Below are 25,060 nucleotides of genomic sequence, written 5' to 3'. Positions count from 1 at the left end.
TGGCGGATCCTGGCAGACTAAAAGATCTGGCTGCTCCATGCTGACTGGCGGCTCTGGCTGCTCCACGCTGACTGGCGGCTCTGGCTGCTCCATGTAGGCTGACAGCTCTGGCGGCTTCTTACAGACTAGCAGCTCCGTGCAGACTGACAGCTCCTTGCAGACTGGCAGCTCCTTGCAGACTGGCAGCTCCTTGCAGACTGGCAGCTCCTTGCAGACTGACAGCTCCTTGCAGACTGACAGCTCCTTGCAGACTGACAGCTCCTTGCAGACTGACAGCTCTGGCTGCTTCATGCAGACTGACATCTCTGGCTGCTTCATGCAGACTGACAGCTCTGGCTGCTTCATGCAGACTGACAGCTCTGGCTGCTCCATGCAGGCTAGCAGCTCTGGCTGCTCCATGCAGGCTGGCAGCTCTGGCTGCGCTGAACAGACAGGAGACTCCAGCAGCGCTGTAGAGGAAGAAGGCTCTAGCTGCGCTGAACAGGCAGGAGACTCCGGCAGCGCAGGAGAGGAGAAAGGCTCCGACAGCGCTGGAGAGGCGGGAGACTCCGACAGCGCAGGAGAGGCGAGGTGCACTGTAGGCCTGATCCGTGGTGCTGGCACTGGTGTTACTGAACCGAGGACACGCACAGGAAGCCTGGTGCGGGGAGCTGCTACCGGAGGGCTGGGGTGTGGAGGTGGTACTGGATAGACCGGACCGTGCAGGCGCACTGGAGCTCTTGAGCACCGAGCCTGCCCAACCTTACCTGGTTGAATACTCTCGGTCGCCCTGCCAGTGCGGCGAGGTGGAATAGCCCGCACTGGGCTATGCAGGCGAACCGGAGACACCGAGCGCAAGGCTGGTGCCATGTAAGCCGGCCCAAGGAGACGCACTGGAGACCAGATGCGTAGAGCCGGCTTCATGGCATTTGGCTCGACGCTCAATCTAGCCCGGCCGATATGCGGAGCTGGAATATACCGCACCGGGCTATGCACCCGCACTGGGGACACCGTGCGCACCACTGCATAACACGGTGCCTGCCCGGTCTCTCTAGCCCCCCGGTAACCACAGGAAGTTAGCGTAGGTCTCCTACCTAGCGTAGCCCTACTCCTACCCCCAAGAAATTTTTGGGGCTGACTCTCGGGCTTCCATCTGCTACGCCGTGCTGCCTCCTCATACCTGCGCCTCTCAGCTTTCCCCGCCTCCAGTTCTTCCTTGGGGCGGCGATATTCTCCAGGCTGAGCCCAGGGTCCTTTACCGTCCAGTTCGTCCTCTCATGTCCATTTCTCCAGGTAGTGCAGCCTCTCCCACTGCAGCTGCTGCTGCCTCTGTTGCCTCTCCTGTGGCTCCTGCCTGTTGACACGCTGCTTGGTCCGTTTGTGTTGGGTGATTCTGTAACGGTTCTCTTGTGGTGAAGGAGAGTCGGACCAAAATGCAGCGTGTAGATTGCGATCCATGTTTAATCAACAAACGTAAACACGAATCAATACAAACACTACAAAACAATAAACGTAACGAAAACCGAAACAGCCTATACTTGTGTCAACTAACACAGCGACAGGAACAAAGACACTAAGGACAATCACCCACGACAAACTCAAAGAATATGGCTGCCTAAATATGCTTCCCAATCAGAGACAACGATAAACACCTGCCTCTGATTGAGAACCACTCCAGACAGCCATAGACTTTGCTAGATACCCCACTAAGCTACAATCCCAATACCAACACCAAAACCCCAAGACAAAACACACCACAATACAAAAACCCCATGCCACACCCTGGCCTGACCCAATACATGAAGATAAACACAAAATACTTCGACCAGGGCGTGACACAGACTCACATCAAACATCTCCAATCCAAAGTTAAATCTAGAATTGGCTTCCTATTTTGCAACAAAGCATCCTTCACTCATACTGCCAAACATACCCTTGTGAAACTGACCATCCTACCGATCCTCGACTTCGGCGATGTCATTTACAAAATAGCCTCCAACACCCTACTCAACAAATTGGATGCAGTCTATCACAGTGCCATCCGTTTTGTCACCAAATCCCCATATAATACCCACCACTGCGACCTGTACGCTCTCGTTGGCTGGCCCTCGCTTCATACTCGTCGCCAAACCCACTGGTTCCAGGTCATCTACAAGACCCTACTAGGTAAAGTCCTGCCTTAACTCAGCTCGCTGGTCACCATAGCAGCACCCACCCGTAGCACGTGCTCCAGCAGGTGTATTTCACTGGTCACCCCCTGGGCCAATTCCTCCTTTGGCCGCCTCTCCTTCCAACTCTCTGCTGCCAATGATTGTAACGAACTACAAAAATCTCTGAAACTGGAAACACTTATCTCCCTCACCAGCTTTAAGCACCAGCTGTCAGAGCAGCAGAGCAGCTCACATATCACTGCACCTGTACATAGTCCATCTATAAATAGCCCAAACAATTACCTCATCCCCTACTGTATTTATTTATTTTGCACCCCGGTATTTCTACTTTGCACATCACCCACTGCAAATCTACAATTACAGTGTTTTTAATTGCTATATTGTATTTACTTCGCCACCGTGGCCTTTTCATTGCCTTTACCTCCCTTCTCACCTCATTTGCTCACATTGTATATAGACTTGTTTTTGTACTGTATTATTGACTGTATGTTTGTTTAACTCCATGTGTAACTCTGTGTTGTTGTATGTGTCGAACTGCTTTGCTTTATCTTGGCCAGGTCACAGTTGTAAATGAGAACTTGTTCTCAACTTGCCTACCTGGTTAAACAAAGGTCAAATAAAATAAATAAAAAATACATTATGGCCTTTCTCTTGCATTTCAAAGATAATGGTACCAAAACAATTGCTGGTTTTTCTTTGTATTGTCTTTTACCAGATCTATTGTGTTATATTCTCCTACATTCCTTTCACATTTACACAAACTTCAAAGTGTTTCCTTTCAGAAAATGCCTATCCTGGCTTCAGGGCCTGAGCTACAGGCAGTTAGATTTGGGTATGTCATTTTAGGCGAAAATTGAAAAAAAGGGTCCACTCCTTAATCCTTAATACACATCCTTAATACACACCCTTAATACAAATCAAAATAAAATACATTTCCATTTGTCACATGCACCGAATGCATAGACCTTACATTGAAATGCTTACTTACAAGCCTAGTGGTCAGAGCATTGGACTAGTAACCGAAAGGTTGCAAGTTCAAATCCCCGAGCTGACAAGGTACAAAATCTGTCGTTCTGCCCTTGAACAGGCAGTTAACCCACTGTTCCTAGGCCGTCATTGAAAATAAGAATTTGTTCTTAACTGACTTGCCTAGTAAAATAAAGGTAAAATTAAAATAAAAAATTAACCAACAATGCAGTTTTAAGAAAAATACCCCGCAAAAAATAAATAAAAGTAACAAATAATTAAAGAGCAGCAATAAAATAACAATAGCGAGGCTATGTACAGGGGGTACCGGTACAGAGTCAATGTGCGGAGGCACCGGTTAGTCAAGATAATTGAGGTAATATGTACAGTACATGTAGGTGGAGTTATTAAAGTAACTATACATAGAAAATAACAGAGAGTAGCAGCAGCATAAATGAGGGGGAGGGGCAGTGCAAATAGTCTGGGTAGCCAATTGATTAGATATTCAGGAGTCTTATGGCTTTGGGGTAGAAGCTATTTAGAAGCCTCTTGGACCTGGACTTGGTGCTCCGGTACCGCTTGCCGTGCCGTAGCAGAGAGGACAGTCTATGACTAGGGTGGCTGGAGTCTTTGACCATTTTTAGGGCCTTCCTCTGACACTGTCTGGTATAGAGGTCCGGAATGGCAAGAAGCTTGGACCCGATGATGTACTGGGCCATACACATTACCCTCTGTAGTGCCTTACCAGGCAGTGATGCAACCCGTCAGGATGCTCTCGATGGTGCAGCTGTAGAACCTTTTGAGGCTCTGAGGACCCATGCCAAATCTTTTCAGTCTCCTGTGGGGAATAGGTTTTGTCGTGCCTTCTTCACGACTGTCTTGGTGTGCTTGGACCCTGTTAGTTTGTTGGTGATGTGGACACCAAGGAACTTGAAGCTGTCAACCTGCTCTACTACAGCCCCATCGATGAGAATAGGAGTGTACTCTGTCCTCCTTTTCCTGTAGTCCACAATTGTTGTTCTTGCACCGCATGGTCACGTCTCTGACCTCCTCCCTATAGGCTGTCTCGTCATTGTCAGTGATCAGGCCTAGCACTGTTGTGTCATCGCAAACTTAATGATGGTGTTGGAGTCGTGCCTGGCCGTGCAGTCATGGGTGAACAGGGAGTACAGGAGGGGACTGAGCACGCACCCCTGAGGTGCCCCCGTGTTGAGGATCAGCATGGCGGATGTGTTTTTACCACCTGGGGGCGGCCCGTCAGGAAGTCCAGCATCCAGTTGCAGAGGGAGGTGTTCAGTCCCAGGGTCCTTAGCTTAGTGATGAGCTTTGAGGGCACTATGGTGTTGAACGCTGAGCTGTAGTCAATGAATAGCATTCTCACATAGGTGTTCCTTTTGTACCTGATGTGAAAGGGCAGTGTGGAGTGCAATAAAGATTGCATCATCTGTGGATCTTTTGGGGCGGTATGCAAATTTGAGTGGGTCTAGGTTTTCTAGGGTTTCTGGGATAATGGTGTTGATGTGAGCCATGACCAGCCTTTCAATGCATTTCATGGCTACATATGTGAGTGCTACGGGTCAGTAGTAATTTATGCAGGTTACCTTAGTGTTCTTGGGCACAGGGACTATGGTGGTCTGCTTGAAACATGTTGTTATTATAGACTCAGACAGAGAGAGGTTGAAAATGTCAGTGAAGACACTTGCCAGTTGGTCAGCACATGTTCAGAGTGCATGTCCTGGTAATCCGTCTGGCCCTGCGGCCTTGTGAATGTTGACCTGTTTAAAGGTCTTACTCACATCGGCTGCAGAGAGCGTGATCACACAGTCGTGTGGAGCAGCTGATGCTCTCATGCATGTTTCAGTGTTACTTGCCTCGAAGCGAGCATAGAAGTTATTTAGCTCGTCTGGTAGGCTCGTGTCACTGGGAAGCTCTCGGCTGTGCTTCCCTTTGTAGTCTGTAATAGTTTGCAAGCCCTACCACATCCGAGCGTCGGAGCCGGTGTAGTACGATTTGATCTTAGTCCTGTATTGACGCTTTGCCTGTTTGATGGTTCGTCGGAGGGCTTCCGGGTTAGAGTCCCGCTCCTTGAAAGTTGCAGCTCTATCCTTTAGCTCAGTGCTGATGTTGCCTGTGATCCTTGGCTTCTGGTTGGGGTATGTATGTACAGTCAATGTGGGGACGACGTCATCGATGCACTTATTGATGGAGCCAGTGACTGATGTGGTGTACTCCTCAATGCCATCGGAAGAATCCCGGAACATATTCCAGTCTGTGCTAGCAAAACAGTCCTGTAGCTTAGCATCTGCTTCATCTGACCGTATGTTGTGCTGAGATGTTTTCCATTTGATTCTTGCACACTGTCCATTACCATCAGATTGCAACACGGATCTTATTTCAGCACTGTTCATTAGCTTCAGAATACAACACGGATCTTATTTCAGCACTGTTCATTAGCTTCAGAATGCAACACAGATCTTATTTCAGCACTGTTCATTAGCTTCAGAATGCAACACAGATCTTATTTCATCACTGTTCATTAGCTTCAGAATGCAACACAGATCTTATTTCATCACTGTTCATTAGCTTCAGAATACAACACGGATCTTATTTCAGCACTGTTCATTAGCTTCAGAATGCAACACAGATCTTATTTCATCACTGTTCATTAGCTTCAGAATGCAACACGGATCTTATTTCATCACTGTTCATTAGCTTCAGAATGCAACACGGATCTTATTTCATCACTGTTCATTAGCTTCAGAATGAATCACAGATATTATTTAATCACTGTTCATTAGCTTCAGAATGCAACACAGATCTTATTTCATCACTGTCCATTAGCTTCAGAATGCAACATGAATCTTATTTCTTCTCTTTACCGTCTTAACTCAATACTATAAAGCTGGAAGTTAGTATTTTCGAACAGAGTGCAAGGTTTCCCCCTAAAGACAAACTCATGGCAGATCAGGCTAATGGACTAATTGTTCCCAGATCATCCTGACCAAGTAAAGCAATGGCAGATCAACCAGGCAGACGAATCAATCCCGCATCAGGCAGACAGACGGACAGAGAGATGACGAATCAATATCAAATCAGCCCAGATACTCAAAACTATTATTGTCACGCAAACAATCTGTCTCTCTGTCTATAAGATGAGATGGTAGGCCTATTACATTTAATTTAGTCATATAGTATTTTCTTTGTGTAGGGTGTATATTTCATCTGATTAGTGTGTAACAGGGTTTAATTGGTTTGTGCATTGGTGAGGATCATGTATCTTATATGAAGGTCTGTGCTTTGCTTTGGTGTCATGTTCTCAGGGAGACATTGATGTGATGCAATTTGTTGATTGGATGAATTTCATAACGTTAGCACTCTAAAGTCATCAGTGTGACTTTGTAGCTGCCGCAGCACTGGGCTGGGGGCTTAGCGGCACAATAGAAGAAGTGGTCTGATGACACAACCAGTCTATTGAGATTAAAGGCTGTCTGTCCGGCCCGCTCAATCAGAGCGCCTCGATCGATTTGCTCCGGGAGCCATGTCTTACTCACCCCTCATCCTCTCTCTCCTCTTCCCTCTCTCACTCTCTCTCCTCTTTCTGTCATCTCTCCTCCCTCTATCATTGTTGGAGAATCTCAGCCCTGGCCAAGGAGAATGAGACAATGTTCCCTATCGATTAACCAAGTGGCCCTGTACCAGGAGGGGACTGCAGGATGGATAGGCTGCCTATAGGGTGTGTGTGTGGTGTGTGGTGGGTGGGTGGGTGGGTTGGGGTTTGTGTGTAGACATTCTGTACTGAACTGTTTCATCACTAAGGGCAAATGTGTTGTCGATGTGTGTCAACTCAAATTCAGGACAAAACAGACTGCATTTGCAATCTTGCTCCTTGGCCTGTATTCTGAGAGAAGCAGAGGAAACCAGGTCCGTGTTTAATAAAGGTTGCTTGTTTGTGACATGTAGACAGGCTGTGCTGAGACACTGTTTCATAATGCATGAGGAGGACAGGACGGGCGGAGCAGGCACACATCCCTCACATCAAATGGGCTGATACAAGATAGTGTGGAAAGACAGAGAGAGAGAGGAGGAGGCAGGAAGACAGGTTGAGCAAGAATTGGGAAGCACTTGGAGAATCATATTTATGTGGCTTAATGAATACTTGTAGTATATACATAGCCTGCAAATGAATGCTTAAAGTAAAGGTATAGAAAAACATGTTAACATCGAATTGTAACACAGATACATACAGTAGAAAGGTATTCAGTGTATAGAATTGGATCTGATATGTGCATTGATGTTGTATTGGTGTGTGTTGATGTGTTTTGATGTTGTATTGATGTTTATAGATGTGTATTTCTGTTATATTGATGTTATATTGTTCTTGTATTGATGTTGTATTGTTCTTGTATTGATGTTATATTGTTCTTGTATTGATGTTGTATTGTTCTTGCATTGATGTTATATTGTTCTTCTATTGATGTTATATTGTTCTTGTATTGATGTTATATTGTTCTTGTATTGATGTTGTATTGGTGTGTGTTGATGTGTTTTGATGTTGTATTGATGTTTATAGATGTGTATTTCTGTTATATTGATGTTATATTGTTCTTGTATTGATGTTGTATTGTTCTTGTATTGATGTTATATTGTTCTTGTATTGATGTTGTATTGTTCTTGCATTGATGTTATATTGTTCTTGTATTGATGTTATATTGTTCTTGTATTGATGTTGTATTGTTCTTGCATTGATGTTATATTGTTCTTGTATTGATGTTGTATTGTTCTTGTATTGATGTTATATTGTTATTGTATTGATGTTGTATTGGTGTTGTATTGATGTTATATTGTTATTTTATTGGTGTTGTATTGTTCTTGTATTGATGTTGTATTGGTGTTGGATTGTTCTTTTATTGGTGTTGTATTGATGTTGTATTGGTGTTGTATTGATGTTATATTGTTCTTTTATTGGTGTTGTATTGATGTTGTATTGGTGTTGTATTGATGTTATATTGTTCTTTTATTGGTGTTGTATTGTTCTTGTATTGATGTTGTATTGGTGTTGTATTGATGTTGGATTGTTCTTGTAGTGATGTTCTTTTGGTGTTGTATTGATGTTGGATTGTTTGTGTGTTGATGTGTATTGCTTTTGTATTGTTCTTGTATTGGTGTTGTATTGATGTTATATTGTTATTGTGTTGATGTGTATTTGTGTTGTATTGGTGTTGTGTTGATGTTGTATTGTTCTTGTGTTGATGTGTATTGATCTTGTGTTGATGTGTATTGGTGTTTTATTGATATTGTATTGGTGTTGTATTGATGTTGTATTGATGTTGTATTGGTGTTGTATTGATGTTGTATTGATATTGTATTGGTGTTGTATTGATATTGTATTGGTGTTGTATTGATGTTGTATTGGTGTTGTATTGATATTGTATTGGTGTTGTATTGATATTGTATTGGTGTTGTATTGATGTTGTATTTGTGTTGTATTGATGTTGTATTGGTGTTGTGTTGATGTTGTATTGTTCTTGTGTTGATGTGTATTGGTGTGTATACAGGGCTCATCTGTAAAATAGACATTGGTCTCAGCATAACTCTCGTGTCAAAATAAAGTTTAAATAAATAGTCAAACACTGTTAAACAATAAATACAAATATTTACCCTCTGCAGACTGCACTACCATGACAACTTCCCTAATGCTCTCTCTCGGTGTCGATGTAAAACAAGCACCTAGGAACGTGACCCTGCATTTTAAGTGCTCATCTGTCGGGGACGCACTAGGGTGCACTTGTAAAAATGGACCACCTGCTTGCTTCTCAAAAAGTAAAAGACAATGAATTTAAGCTAAATACTACCGAGTAACTCCCTTTGTCAACTAACCATGTGACAGGCGTTGCAGATTGATATTGTTATTAAATTGGGGTAATTAAGTTTGTGGTTAGAAGCTTTTTATTAATTGTCAAAAGGGTTAGCTGTTGAAATGGAATAATGGGGTTTAGCCCTGAGCAGGGTGTATGTGTTCTGTGTCCTGTGTGTGCATGTGCTTAGGTGTGACCATGTGTATGTTGTATGTTTTTGGGCATGCTCCCCCAATTTTCTTTTGTGTGTATGTATGTATGTATGTGTGTGTGTGTGTGTGTGTGTGTCTGTGTGTGTGTATGTGTGTGTGTGTGTGTGTGTGTGTGTGTGTGTGTGTGTGTGTGTGCGTGCGTGCGTGCGTGCGTGCGTGCAGGCTTTACTGTTAACCCACACATCTGGGAGCACAGAGGAGATCTGAGAAAGTTTTACAGTTCTTTGGTAACATTTCCGAAGGTCTGTGTGTTCGTGTGTGTTACATCTGACAGTTTGTCACAGTGGTATGTTTAGGATGGACGGAAGCTTGTAGCTGCTGCCTGTCGAGTCTAACACGGTCTAGTGTCGTACATGGTGGTGCGCCGTAGTACAGTGATCCTAGGCAGGGCTACAGAGGCACAGAACAGTACAGACTTGTGTTCCTTATCCACATGGACCTAAGGGAACATTACACTTTCAGATCAAAGTTTGTCAGATGTCTAATGTTAAGATGTCCCACGACATTGGTTGTGTAGATCTAGCTATATGCCTCTACCCCCCAAAAATAGAAAGGGTCAACACAAATTAAAAGTAGGAAAACCAGGTAATTAGATGGTGCTAATCTTTTCCATTCATTTGGGGTAGAGGCACATAGCTGGATCTACACAACCAATGTGATGGGACGTGGTTTCATCTTGGCATGAGTCCACTTTTGAGGTTAAAAATAATTGGACACATTTTCATTCATAAGTGTAATGTCACTTTATTAAAACATGCAATGAGGAAGGGATGAGTAACTCCCCAGATAATATGAATCACTTTGAGATGGAATTAAAGTGCTATACTATTATCATTCATCTCTAAACTGACCTTCCACATCTTAATGGCACATTAGGGGAAAACACTTTACTATTTGTTGAAACCCAGTGAAACCGATAGCTTAAGGGGTTGTAGGGTAAGAATGGATCTCTTTGTGTCTTATCACGGGCCTCCTCATGGTACGTGTACCGTCCATTTACCAGATGGTGAAAAAGGGGTTTAGCACTAGGGGAAAGAACCACATAATGTTAATTGTGCATGTGATGTGGTGCGTCATCAAGTCTATCTCCCGGGCACAGCTGAGATTCATAAAGCTTATCAACCAATTAGAAAGACGGCAGCTATTGGATTTGAATGTTAACACAGCGTTCAATGGCAACGATTTTTGCATATCTCAATTTGGCAGAATTTGACCCTAATCAACCCCAATTGTTTTATTTTATAAGCATAGATTTCAATGTGTTCTCAGAGTACATTGTGGACATCATTGTCTAGCTTGTTCACCTCCAGCAATAGCTGTATCTTATGAGTCGCAATGTAAATGACTTAGGCAACTATTTCAGTCTAGCGAAAGACTATGTATCTCTCTGAATCCATTGCACATGGTGTTATTATAAGATTTGAATGGGAAAACAGATCTTAGGACTTGTGCTGCCGGAGGGCCGTCTTTTATTGGATGAAACGATGAGAAGTGCGTTGAGTTCAGGGGCATTGTTCTCCTGGTGTAGTAGTTGCTGCCTGCTGTATGGCTGCTCTAGTCAGTGTGTTGTTATTTTTCCTGTGTGGTGATTTGTTGTGTGGAGGCTGTGGGCTCATATTACCCATACCCCTTTTCATCACGGTGTGTTTATATAAGTTACTCTGTGTCTCTGTCTCATCCAAAAAGTGTGTGTGTTTTGTGTGTGTGCGCTTGAGGTTCATATGTTTGGTTCCCATAGGCATAGCTAATCGAGTCACTCACTTCCTGGAGGACATGTGTTAGTAAATGGGGATAGATTGTCATATGACTGGCTTGTTTTGATAACCGATGGACCGTGTCTGTCTGTCTGTCTGTCTGTCTGTCTGTCTGTCTGTCTGTCTGTCTGTCTGTCTGTCTGTCTGTCTGTCTGCCTGCCTGCCTGCCTGCCTGCCTGCCTGCCTGCCTGTCTGCCTGCCTGCCTGCCTGCCTGCCTGCCTGTCTGTCTGTCTGTCTGTCTTTCAACATCTCATTGATATCCAGTGACAAATACAACCTCATATTCTTCTCCTAATCTGAATCAGGAGCCACTAATCCACCTCCAGCTGCTCCTCTTACAAGAGGACAGAGGAACTGGGTTACTGCCCCGCTTAGAAGAGAAGGCTATGGTTTCCGTATATACTGACTCAAACGACAATAGAGTTCCTACGTTATGAATTCAGATGCAGAACATGTGTCCGGGTTATGCTAGAGTGATACAATGTGTCTTTACTGGCTGTACTCAGGCCTGAATGTCAATGAAATATGTGTACGTTGTTTGAATTCCCACTGTGTGATGTCAAGAAGAATAGGCTCTGGTTTGAATGTGGATCATGCGTTGATGCTGGAGTGTGTGTGTGTGTGTGTGTGTGTGTGTGTGTGTGTGTGTGCGTGCGTGCGTGCGTGCGTGCGTGCGTGCGTGTGTGCGTGCGTGTGTGCAGTGCCTTTGTGCATCCGCGTATGTGAATTTGTGCGTGTGGTTGTATGTGTGTGTGTGTATGTTTGGGTTTGTGAATCTAACCACACCCCCCGTCACTCTCCTCTTCCTCTCCAGATGGCGGACGAAGCAGAATTTGGATTACTGCTTTCTCATGATGTACGCCCAGTCTAAAGGGACCTACTATGTGCAGGTACGAAACCTCAATCTTCCAGTATGCATCTGTTTACTGTTTTAGGAAATGAGTACATTCTGCAGTGTCAAATGAGAATCTGGAAGTGTGTAAACACTATGAACTGTTTGTTCTGGGAATAATAGTTGTCCGTGCTTGGAACTACGTTGCTCACAGGGCAGCCATTGCACATAACCTTCGAGCAGGTGGCACTCCACTTCACTTCATTTTCCACGCAAGACCTATCGTGAGGGTGACATGCCATAAATTAGCCTCAGTCGTCTCCCACAGTCGGGGCTGCATTCGTGAGACCCGACGAACGCTTGCGTTTTGACATTAACACCCGATGCGGTTGTGTATTTTGACAGCGCTACTCGCTCTGAACTTCAAGGAGGTTCTCCTCTGGTGAAGGGAAGGGTAATTACTTCCACGTTAGTTCCCAGCCGGGGAAGGAAGTGGAAAGATGCAAACTCTGTTAGGCAGATGCAGATTAGGAGGGAGCGTTGTGATTAGGTTGGGATTTGGTTACCGTCTTTCTGCTGCTGTAAAACATCAGCCGTCTCTCATTCCTACCCATAATGTAGGAGGATATGTTGACACACCACTAGGCCTCCATCGAAGCGTCTTCGGAAACAAGAAGACAATCTGTATCCATTGAAGACGAGACTGAGGGAATGCAACGCATGTGTAGCATATGGCTCAGGCGCCAATGCTTGTTCCATGTGACATTGTGTGCTTTGATGAGAGCACAGAAACATTTGGTTCTGTGTTGCTCTGACATATTGTCTGAATGACTCCTGTCCCCTGGAGAGATGTGTTCTGATCTCATTCACAATGTGCCTTTGTACTCCTTAGAGAAAACAGGAGACCATGTTAAAATAGCAGTAAAATCAGGCGCTTACTCACCTTTCAACGTCCCTTTTCTACTTTTAAAACCTAGATGTTCCATATTCATTGGAATTGACAGTGTAGAATATATTAAAACAGACTGGTTCAAACACAGGTTTAAATCAACACATGTAACGGCTGCTTGAACAAACTGCCGCTCCTCATTACCGGGCACACTTTAGCCACTGGGATAGAAACTGATGGAAACAGCCATGTTTATTCCGCCACCGGCTGGGGATAGGGTAACGGCCATCTGTTGCAGCCCAATGTATCACCCTGGCGTGGCATGCGACTCACAAAACATGTATCCGGGCTGTCTCCACCTCGGTCCCCACTCACGGCGGGAGAAGAGGGGGTGAGAGGGAAGCAGGGTGAGATGGGAAGTGGCAGGAGTTGCGTGGGACCACTTTTGGAGCCTCGCCTCAGAAAGGAGAGGAGAAGAGCGCATGTGACAGTTTATTTCTTCAGAATCACCTCATCTGTTTTGTGAGACACAGAGCAGCTGTCACTCCTCTCACCACGGCAGGCTGTCCAGATGTCTTTTTTATTTATTTTATTTATTTTTATTCATGTTAATTAGTTGCAGTTGACTGTTTCATCTCCTGTTTAAGTCTACTGACTCATTTGAAGCTAATTTTAAAGCTTTTTTTGTAAGAGGATAAAGGACATCGTTTTTATTGGTTTAGAGTATAGCAATTAAGTAATTTTAATTGGAAATACAGTACCAGTCAAAAGTTTGGACACACCTACTCATTCAAAGGTTTTTCTTTATTTTTGCTATTTTCTACATTGTATACTAATACTGAAGACATCAAAACTATGGAATAACATATATGGAATCATGTAGTAACCAAAGAAGTTTGCCTTGCCTTGATTTGCACACTTTTGGCATTCTCTCAACCAGCTTCACCTGGAATGCTTTTCCAACAGTCTTGAAGGAGTTATGCTGAGCACTTGCTGGCAACTCACCCCAAACCATCTCAATTGGGTTGAGATCAGGTAATTGTGGAGGCCAGGTCATCTGATGCAGCACTCCATGACTCTCCTTCTTGGTTAAATAGCCTGTACACAGCCTGGGGGTGTGTTGGGTCATTGTCCTGTTGGTTAAGTGTGCCTTGAATTCTAAATAAATCACTGACATTGTCTCCAGCAAAGCACCCCCACACCATAACACCTCCTCCTCCATGCTTCACAGTGGTAACCACACATGCAGAGATCATCTGTTCACCTATGTGTCTCACAAAGACACGGCAGTTGGAACCAAAAATCTTTGATTTGGACTCATCAGACCAAAGGACAGATTTCCACCTGTCTAATGTCCATTGCTCGTGTTTCTTGGCCCAAGCAAGTCTCTTCTTATTATTGGTGTCCTTTAGTAGTGTTTTTTTTTGCAGCGATTTGAGCATAAAGGCCTGATTCATGCAGTCTCCTCTGAACAGTTGATGTTGAGATGTGTCTGTAATTTGAACTCTGAGAAGCATTTATTTGGACTGCACTTTCTGAGGCTGGCAACTCTAATGAACGTATCCTCTGTAGCAGAGGTAACTCTGGGTCTTTTTTCCTGTGTCGGTCTTCATGAGAGTCAGTTTCATCATAGCAATTGATGGTTTTTGCGACTGCACTTGAAGAGTGTCTTAAAGATGGACTGTCATTTCTCTTTGCTTATTTGAGCTGTTCTTGACATAATATGGACTTGGTCGTTTACCAAATAGGACATTCTTCTGTATACCAACCCTACCTTGTCACAAAACAACTGATTGGCTCACACTCGTTAAGAAGTAAATATATTCCACAAATGACCTTTTAACAAGACACACCTGTTAATTGAAATGCATTCCAGGTGACTACCTCATGAAGCTGGTTGAGAAAATGCCAAGAGTGTGCAAAGCTGTCATCAGGGCAAAGGGTGTCGATTTGAAGAATCTCAAATATAAAATATATTTTGATTTGTTTTATACTTTTTTTGGTTACCTCATGATTCCATATATGTTATTCCATAGTTCTGATGTCTTCACAATTATTCTACAATGTAGAAAATAGTTTTTTTGATTTATTATATATATATTTTTGAATGGGTAGGTGTGTCCAAACTTTTGACTGGTACTGTATACTGTACGCTGAACCACACAATGTGTATTAAATAATTTCACACTGTCATCTATTTTCTGTAATGCTTTTGACCCCTTCCGGAGTTTTCAATTATTCAGAAATACAGGCCATATGTTTGCAATCACAAAAAGCCATTGCTACAAATTACACCTATTAGTATTTAATCAAATGTAATGACTGGGAATTGTAACGTTAATTCCCCTTAATAAAGGAAATAAATGTTTAATGTTTTCCTCCCCTTTTCTCTCCCTCAGCTGGAGGATGACATTGTTGCGCGTCCAAATTACTTCACCACGATGAAGAACTTTGCCCTGCAGCAGCCTTCTGAGGAGTGGATGATCTTGGAGTTCTCCCAGCTGGGCTTCATCGGTAAGCCTCAGCCTGTGCCAAAAGAGCTAGCCTAGCGCTATTGTTGATAGTGTGAGTTAAAGAGCAACGACTCAGGGTGTTTTCACATTTGGTCCCTTTCAGACAATTCTTTTGGTTTGCTTAATTTTTGTGCAGTGTGAACACTTCAAAGGAACTCAGACCCCTCAAAAGAGCCCCTGAAGTGAACCGAGCTGAAACCATCTTGAGAGGTGGTCTGAGGGCAGTTTGCTTGAATTCCGTGGTCCGGTTCCCTTTTTTAGGACCATGTGAACGCTAAGCTCACCAAGTTCGCTTGTTATTTCCCCCCCACCACACACTAGACTACTGCAACAACGTTTCCCTTGCCATAACCCCTCACATTGGTGCCACAAAAGAGAGACAAGGATAATATTCAGGTTAGGCAGAAAAAAATGTGTCCTGTTTTTGGATATTGATTAGCGATTGTTAAGGACGCACAGAAATTCCTAAATTAGGTTTTAGTTTAGATTATTTGTTTGCAGTATGTGATCTATTGGCTAAGATACCTTCATAAGCTGTTTATTGATTGCGGGGTTTGAAAAGTGTGAGAAGACAAGCAATTTGGTGAGAATCACAACATAGATTACAAAATAGTTTCTAGTTCTTAAAGGGGCAGTACAGCAGCATACCTTGGGTGTACAATTTACAATTACATCATTATTTATTCTGCAGTTATTCTATGGCAATTTATTATTTTACCAATAAAATGCACATGTTAATAGTGTCTTCTGAATACAATTATTATGTCTCATATTTTAACTAAATGCAATCTATTCGCTTCCAAAATGTAAGTAGGTACAGTACCAGTTAAAAGTTGTAACACACCTACTCATTCAAGGGTTTTTCTTTATTTTTACTGTTTTCTACATTGTAGAATAATAGTGAAGACATCAAAACTATGAAATAACACATATGAAATCATGTAGTAACCAAAAAAGTGTTAAACAAATCAAAGTATATTTTATATTTGAGATTCTTCGAAGTAGCTACCCTTTGCCATGATGACAGCTTTGCACACTCTTGGCATTCTCTCAACTAGCTTCACCTGGAATGCTTTTCCAACAGTCTTGAAGTTCCCACATATGCTGAGCACTTGTTGGCTGCTTTTCCTTCACTCTGTGGTCCAACTCATCCCAAACCATCTGAATTGGATTGAGGTTGGGTCATCTGATGCAGCACTCCGTGACTCTCCTCATGAGAGCCAGTTTCATCATAGCGCTTGATGGTTTTTGCGACTGCACTCAAAGAAACTTTCAAAGTTCTTGACTTTGACTGACCTTCATGTCTTAAAGTATTGATGGACTGTTGTTTCTCTTTGCTTATTTGAGCTGTTCTTGCCACAATATGGACTTGGTCTTTTACCAAATAGGGCTATCTTCTGTATACCAACCCTGCCTTGTCACAACACAAATGATCGGCTCAAACGCGTTAAGAAGTAAAGAAATTAGACAAATTAACTTTTAACAAGGCAAACCTGTTAATTGAAATACATTCCAGGTGACTACCCCATGAAGCTGGTTGAGAAAATGCCAAGTGTGTGCAAAGCTTTAAACAAGTAGATGTGTCCAAACTTTTGACTGGTACTGTATATCTAGCTGTCCGATAACACATTCTGATTGAATGGCTTGTCCTGCACTTGGAAAAAGATCTTGGTGTCTTTCTAAACATACCAATGTAAATACAAAGAGGACTCGGTTCACAAAATAGTTGAAGTGAACTGGCAAAAGAGTTGAGTCCTCATTCAAAGGCAAGGTCACTGTGAATACAAAGAGAGCGGGGTTCTTTTGACTTTTTACCGCATAGTACAATTTAAAGAGGACTGAGATCGGTTCTTTGAAAGAGGACTATATATGAAAACACCCTCAGTGTCACCAAAGCAGTGTTACTACAGCCTAAAGAGCTAGCCCTACCACGTTACTGTTGAGTGCCTGTACATCTACGATTGCAAAAATCCGGTAACTTTCCCAACATTCCTAGGTTTTCCAGAAATCCTGGTTGATTTCTTGCTTATTCCCTCCTGATTCCAGGCATCTTCCAACCGGGTTTTTTGGAAAACCAGGGAATTTGGGGAAAGTTACCGTATTTTTGCAATCCTAGCCAGAAGAACTAGCCAGGTGCTCTAATACTGAACATTAAACATTTATGACTTAAGATTCTCACCTAGGCAGCCCCCCAAAAAGGGACTTCCTATGAACCCACAAGTAGGACACTGATACTTGAACAATGGGCTCGAAAGCCACTTGGTTATTCATACAAATAATGCTGACCAATGGCAAAGGTAAGCTATTTTAGTCAGAAGGTTATAATCAAATCTACAGCTTGGCAGGAAAGTTGTTTCTAAGCTCCCTCCAACTTGTCAGAACTACATTTCAAAGTACCCACTTTGAATTAAAGCCGGCGAAATTAATTGAAGCTTTAACCTGCATTTGATCTCTGCTCTAATTATACTGCAGAAAGTAATCAATTACTTATATCTTCCGGAATCTTTCAGTGCGGGGTAGCTGGCATGTGAAAATACAGTGCTCTGTTGACTGGAGCTGAAGGAAATTGAATTGATTTTAGAGGCAAGGCCACAGTCTCGGTTAGTGAGAGCAGTTCCAACTTCCAATTAAAGTGAACTGAAGGGGAACATTTTTTAAATGCAGCCAAAACTTTTCAGTGGTTGTGTTATCTTTGGTGAGAAAATGGGGAACACATGTGGTGTGTTTTTGGGGCTCGTGCAGAGCTAGTTGTTTCCGACCCAAAGTAAAGAGGTTTTGACAGCCAGCACAGGGCCAGGTCCCAAGGTAAACGGAACCAAAGAATCCCCTAGCCGCTCTTCCGCAGGGTTTGACACGTGCCGGACACACACAGACCCCATGGGGTCTATCATGTAGACAAGCTGTCTAACTACATCCACTAACTTAGTATCAGAGTCAATTGTGTCTTTTGATGAAAACAAATAGTGATATACATTATCCTTACCCCCCAGAACTAATCTATGACTGAAATAAAAATATGGTGCAGATTGATTTGAAATGATGAGCGTAAAATACCCAAATAAACCCTTCTCTGATGGTCTGTTTTTGTCATGGGACTCCTAATAGTCTGGCTGAAGCTGAATTCCACTTTATGACTGTGGCCTTTGACATTTCAAACATTTCCATTCAGAGCTTAAGAGGGGTATGGTGTCTTGTGACTCTCTGCTGATCAGTAAAAAACAAATTACCGAATCCACTGAAAAGCCCCCAAGAGGCCACCACTTTGTGCTTTTGTTTTGTTCTCTGATAAATGTGAAAGACGAGTATTGCAGTGCCGTCTATTCATGAATGCCAAGGGATGCCAGGCTTCCTCAAAAAATGTACCAAGAAAAAAACATACAAAATACTTTATCTTTCATCTCTGTGTTTCCTAAATGTCCTTCAATTCGCAATAGGCTGAATGTATCTCACTGGAGAAAGCATCCGAGGGAAGGAAACATCACCCATCTGTCTCAGTATGTGTAGCGTATCTATCTGATGCTTTCTGGTCAGAAAGAGTATGACATTGTTGCCTCCCGTAGTAGCATTTAAGTGCAAGGGAAGCCAGCGAGAATTTGGCCTCCCTTGATAAAAAATAAATCAAATAATGGCCCATCAGTGTTGTGCTAAACTGAGTGAGCTCAGCTGTGAATGCTCCTGACGCACCCCAAAAAAGTGTCAAGGGAAGCCAGTTTGGATTTGGCTTCAGACCAATCACATCACAAGCCAAATGTCATTATTGACAGATTTTTATTTATTTATTGTTGCATCTTGTTGTGTCCCAAGGTAAACTGAACCAAAGAATCCCATAGCCGCCATTATGGCAGGGTTTGACAGGTGCCAGACACAGACAGACCACATGGGTGGCTGGCTAGCCAGCTAGCTAAAATCGTCCCTCTCCTAAATTAGCAATGAAGATAGGGATTTGGTCTTGTGGTTTTACTTAATTCTCCGTGCTGGCCGATGATTATAACAGCGATTCTGATCCAACCATAAGTTCCTACATTGTGCCCCTGGCCTGAGAGGATGGAAGTTCAACATGTAGCTAGATGTAGTATGCTAACGTTAACTAGCTGGCCTGGCACATCATTGCCCATAAAAGGAAGTTAGGCTAGCGAAGAAGCTTTTTAGCTAGGTAGCCAAGGTCAACAAAAACTAAAAGTGTGTATTGTATGATAGAACGTTTAGGCAACATCAAAGAGCGGAGTATGGGATTGGTGTTTCTCTACAAGTAGAGTGAGTCGCCAAGTTTTTTCTACTTGCATGCACGCACACACCACACACGCACGCACACACACACCACACACACACACACACACACGCACGCACACACCACACACGCACGCACACACACACACACACACACGCACACACACACACACGCACGCACACACCGCACACACACACACACACCACACACACACACACACACAAGTCATTACCATGGATAGCCACATCATATTTAGCTTATGTTGATTGGACTAAATAGTTTTTGGTATATTTTAGTTGTCACTACATTAGACTAAGCATAGGTGATTAGATGATGTTGAAATGGTGCAAGAATATTGGCGGCAGCTCCTGTTTTCTTTGTGACTTGTGGTAACACTCCTTGGTTCTAAATCAATAGTTTAGTAGTCTTGACCATGCTGTAGGTCGTGTAACTGTTTGTTTACATGCAATATGTTTTGTGGACTTCACCGGAAAAATGTTGCTCTCCGGTTTTGTAATGAAACAAATGTGTGGTTGAATTCATTCTTCCACTATGTCTTCTTATTGCCTCTGCCTATATATCACGGTGGCAAGGCATATGAACTAACAGGTTATAGAGCAAACAACGCAATTATCACAACACATACACTAACGTTCAAAAGTTTGGGGTCACTTAGAAATGTTTTTGAAAGAAAAGCTAATTTTTTTGAAAGAAAAGCAAATTCTTTGTTCATTAATTAACATAACATCAAGTTGATCAGAAATACAGTGTAGACATTGTTAATGTTGTAAATGACTATTGTAGCTGGAAACGGCTGACTTTTAATGGAATATCTACATAGGCGTACAGAGGCCTATTATCAGCAACCATCACTCCTGTGTTCCAATGGCACCTTGTGTTAGCTAATCCAAGTTTATAATTTAAAAGGCTAATTTTACACCTGCATTGTTTGCTGCTTGGGGTTTTAGGCTGGGTTTCTGTACAGCACTTTGAGATATCAGCTGATGTACGAAGGGCTATATAAATACATTTGATTTGATTTGATTTGATTAATTGATCATTAGAAAACCCTTTTGCAATTATGTTAGCAGACCTGTCTTTTTTTAGACTAGTTGAATATCTGGAGCATCAGCATTTGTGGGTTCGATTACAGGCTCAAAATGGCCAGAAACAAATAACTTTCTTCTGAAACTCGTCAGTCTATTCTTGTTCTGAGAAATGAAGGCTATTCCATGTGAGAAATTGTCAAGAAACTGAAGAGAAACTGTGTACTACTACTCCCTTCACAGAACAGTGCAAACGGGCTCTAAAGAGTGTCTAGTTTGAGAATCAGACGCCTCACAAGTCCTCAACTTGCAGCTTCATTAAATTGTACCTGTAAAACACCTGTCTCCAACATCAACAGTGAAGAGGCGCCTCCGGGATGCTGGCCTTCTAGGCACAGTTGCAAAGAAAAAGCCATATCTCAGACTGGCCAATAAAAATAAAAGATTAAGATGGGAAAAAGAACACAGACACTGGACAGAGGAACTCTGCATAGAAGGCCAGCATCCCGTAGTCGCCTCTTCACTGTTGATGTTGAGACTGGTGTTTTACGGGTGCTATTTAATGTTAAGGACCTGTGAGACGTTTGTTTCTCAAACTAGACACTCTAATGTACTTGTCCTCTTGCTCAGTTGTGCACCAGACAACACCGGCAACAACGTCGTCTATGGGCACAAACCCACCGTCGCTGGACCAGACAGGACAGGCAAAAAGTGCTCTTCACTGACGAGTCACTGTTTTGTCTCACCAGGGGTGATGGTCGGATTTGCGTTTATCGTCGAAGGAATGAGCGTTACACTGAGGCCTGTACTCTGGAGCAGGATCAATTTGGAGGTGGAGGGTCCGTCATGGTCTGGAGCGGTGTGTCACAGCATTGGACTGAGCTTGTTGTCATTGCGGGCAATCTCAACGCTGTGCGTTACAGGGAAGACATCCTCCTCCCTCATGTGGTACCCTTCCTGCAGGCTCATCCTGACATGACCCTCCAGCATGACAATGCCACCAGCCATACTGCTCGTTCTGTGCGTGATTTCCTGCAAGACAGGAATGTCAGTGTACTGCCATGGCCAGCGAAGAGCCCGGATGGAGGGTGAGGGCTAGGGCCATTCCTCCCAGAAATGTCCGGGAACTTGAAGGTGCCTTGGTGGAAGAGTGGGGTAACATCTCACAGCAAGAACTGCCACATCTAGTGAAGTCCATGAGAAGATGCACTGCAGTTCTTAATGCAGCTGGTGGCCACACCAGATACTGACTGTTACTTTTGATTTTGACACCTCCCCCCCTTTGTTCAGTTACACATTATTCAATTTCTGTTAGTCACATGTCTGTGGAACTTGTTCAGTTGTTGAATCTTATGTTCATACAAATATTTACACATGTTAAGTTTGCTGAAAATAAACGTAGTTGACAGTGAGAGGATGTTTCTTTTTTTGCTGAGTTTATAATATGTTTTATTGTCTATGAGAGAACCACCCTAAGTGTTCAACGTTTTCCACTCTGACATAGTCCCTCTCTCCTCCATGATTCACAAGACTTCTTTCTCTCCCTTTCTCTCTCTGACACACACACACACATGGAGAATCCCCCTCACACACACACACACACACACACACACACACACACACACACAGTCTCACGTACACACAATTACACTGCATGTGCCACACTCTTTCCCATGAGCCTCTGCTGCTCCAGTTTACTCTAATAAGTCCCAGAGTGCTGTTCGGGGCCCAGCTTAACCAGTGATTGATGTCCACTCTGCTCTCTCCACACCATCCCTCCAGCCCCATCTCCCCCAGCAAAGACCTCCAAGCTATAGGACCAGCAGGATGTATATGGACCAAGTAGTAGGATATATAGGACCAGCAGGATGTAAAGGGACTAAGGAATAGGATATATAGGGACTAGAGAGTAGGATGTTTTGGGACTAGGGAGTAGGATGTATAGGGACTAAGGAGTAGTATAGTTGGGAATAGAGAGTAGGATTATAGGGACTATAGAGTAGGATGGGTAGGGACTAGGGAGTAGGATGTATAGAGACTAAGGAGTAGTATGGTTGGGACTAGAGAGTAGGATGTATAGGAACTAGAGAGTAGGATGGGTAGGGACTAGGGAGTAGGATGTATAGGGACTAAGGAGTAGTATGGTTGGGACTAGAGAGTAGGATGGGTAGGGACTAGGGAGTAGGATAGGTAGGGACTAGGGAGTAAGATGTATAGAGACTAAGGAGTAGTATGGTTGGGACTAGAGAGTAGGATGTATAGGGACTAGGGAGTAGGATGTATAGGGACTAGGGAGTAGGATGTATAAGGACTAAGGAGTAGGATGTATAGGGACTAAGGAGTAGGATGTATAGGGACTAAGGAGTAGGATATATAAGGACTAGGGAGTAGGATGTATAGGGACTAAGGAGTAGGATGTATAGGGACTAAGGAGTAGGATGTATAGGGACTAAGGAGTAGGATATATAAGGACTGGGGAGTAGGATGTATAGGGACTAAGGAGTAGGATGTATAGGGACTAAGGAGTAGGATGTATAGGGACTAAGGAGTAGGATGTATAGGAACTAAGGAGTAGGATGTATAGGAACTAAGGAGTAGGATATATAAGGACTGGGGAGTAGGATGTATAGGGACTAAGGAGTAGGATGTATAGGGACTGGGGAGTAGGCGCTGATCTAAGTTCAGTCTAATTGCTCCCCCTAATGGTTAAGGGTAGATTAGGAGAGGGCAAGCTGATCTGAGATCTCTGCCCACAGGCAACTTCTACCTATTGGGAATAGTTTATTGGAAGCCAATTGAATAATAAAATGATAGATGTCTATGGAATATCTTGCTACTGGACTAAATGTTGTCTCCGAGGCCTATTGTCATGGGGGGTGTTACTAATGCACGGAGGCTTGTTGTGCAATTAAACTGAACGTCTTTACTTCAGATCAACATGTTAACAACTCGTACAAACCTCACTCATCCAATCCTCACACCTCTGTACACTCACAACGTGCCTGATACATTCTTAAAGCAACAGTATTCAATTCTCAACTGAGCTACGACACTATATTACTGAACACAACGGGGGGTTAACAAAGCTCAGATTGCTATTCACTTTCAATTGAGTAGAAATTGCAGACTGACATTGCTTGGCGTGGGCCTTCTCCTATTCCACTTATCAAACATAAAGCGAAAGCGTGTCAAATAAGCTTCTGACGGATGCCATATCCGTTGCTCTTACTTGCTGTGCTTAGCTAAGCGTGTAAAGTCTGCCTGTCAGTTTAGTCTGTAGATTCGTACCCGTGCTTCCCGTGGAGGAAATTGAGGTGAGGCGTCTCTTTCTCTTTCCCCCTCTTTCTGTCATTCTCTCGCTCTCCTTCCCATCTCTCTCTCCCTGTCTCCCCCGCATCTCTCTCTCTCATTATCTCCTCTTTCTTTCTCTCCCCCTCTCTTTCTCTCTCTCTATCCCCCTCTCCACTCACATTTAATTGGAGAGCATGGTCCTCACGGGTAGCCCGGGACAGCGGGCCCAGTTCGACAACCGTGACTGAATGGCGCTCTGAGGCACACTCGCCCCAGAGTTTTGATAAGCCGACAGGCTCGCTTCTCCCGACCGTCACAACGAGCAGCTCGCTGAATCATGGCCGCCGGGCTGTCAACAACATTGGTCATGGAAAAGACACCAACCTCAGTTCTCCAGTCCTCTTTTTCTGTCTGAGAATATGAGAGAGGGAGTAGGGAAGAGAATAGACTGATTTGAAATCTCATGTCAAGATTTAGGCTTACCGAGTTCAAGGTCGTCACCTTTTAGAGATTTTAAACATAAGAGTTAGTTAAAAGGAGGAATAGCTAGAGGGTTGAGTAATGATACTCTTACCTTTTTGCTTCTTATTCCCTAAAGATGGAGAAATTAATCTCGCGAAGAAGGTTTGCCTGGTTTGTGCACATGTATCCAATCTCCTATACTCATCATGCATCATTACCCGGCCATAGAGCGACACAGCCTCTGTTTTAGGCTTAGTGCAGTCAGTGTTTGACTGCCTCAAAACACAATTACATAAGATAATTAGCCGTCACTGTGACGATAATGATCCGAGACACACCATAACAATATTCCCCTCACAGGATAAGCCATGCAGCGCTAAATACATCATTCCGGCTAGGCGACAGGAGGATTTGTGAGCAGTAATCTGATGGGTTGTGCTCCGATGGGGCTCTCTCAGGTGTTTTTAGGAGCCCTAGCTAGTGGTTAGCGACTGCTCCTTTCTCTCCCCTCTGCTCTCATTAGCATTCTGCAGCTAACCAGCGTGACAGGGCTAGCAGCCGGCACAATCAGGGAGAATCAGGTGGCAGCCATCTGCGTGTATGGCTGTGCATACGAGTACAAGGAAAGAGTGGATTGTTAGAGGGAGAGAGAGAGGTGTTGATTCATGGATACAGTCACATTAGACCTCAAATTGAAGCCAACATTGTAGAAAATGGAAAGATGACAGATAGTTAAATGGCTCTCCATAAAATACAGATGAAAATGGAATGTTATGCTTTTGACATTTAACCTGAGCATTTTGTTATAAGACCGCATTCAAAGGCTGTTTTGTATAACTCAGCATTGAAGTTATGGTGTGT

General features: G+C 43.4%; 1 protein-coding gene across 1 annotated transcript in view; it reads left to right on the top strand.

Annotated features, from left to right (window-relative positions):
- LOC115130791 (alpha-1,3-mannosyl-glycoprotein 4-beta-N-acetylglucosaminyltransferase B) overlaps positions 1–25,060 on the top strand; it is a 173,632-nt gene that overhangs the window by 124,841 nt on the left and 23,731 nt on the right. The window contains exons 7-8 of the mRNA XM_029662238.2: positions 11,753–11,828; positions 15,059–15,173. Of these exons, the coding sequence (XP_029518098.1) occupies positions 11,753–11,828; positions 15,059–15,173 (191 nt within the window). The remainder of the gene's footprint in view (positions 1–11,752; positions 11,829–15,058; positions 15,174–25,060) is intronic.

Source organism: Oncorhynchus nerka, linkage group LG6 (assembly GCF_034236695.1).
Source record: "Oncorhynchus nerka isolate Pitt River linkage group LG6, Oner_Uvic_2.0, whole genome shotgun sequence".
NCBI lineage: Eukaryota > Metazoa > Chordata > Actinopteri > Salmoniformes > Salmonidae > Oncorhynchus > Oncorhynchus nerka.
The sequence above is the reverse complement of the archived record's forward strand: the minus strand, read 5'-3'. Positions and strand labels throughout refer to the sequence as shown.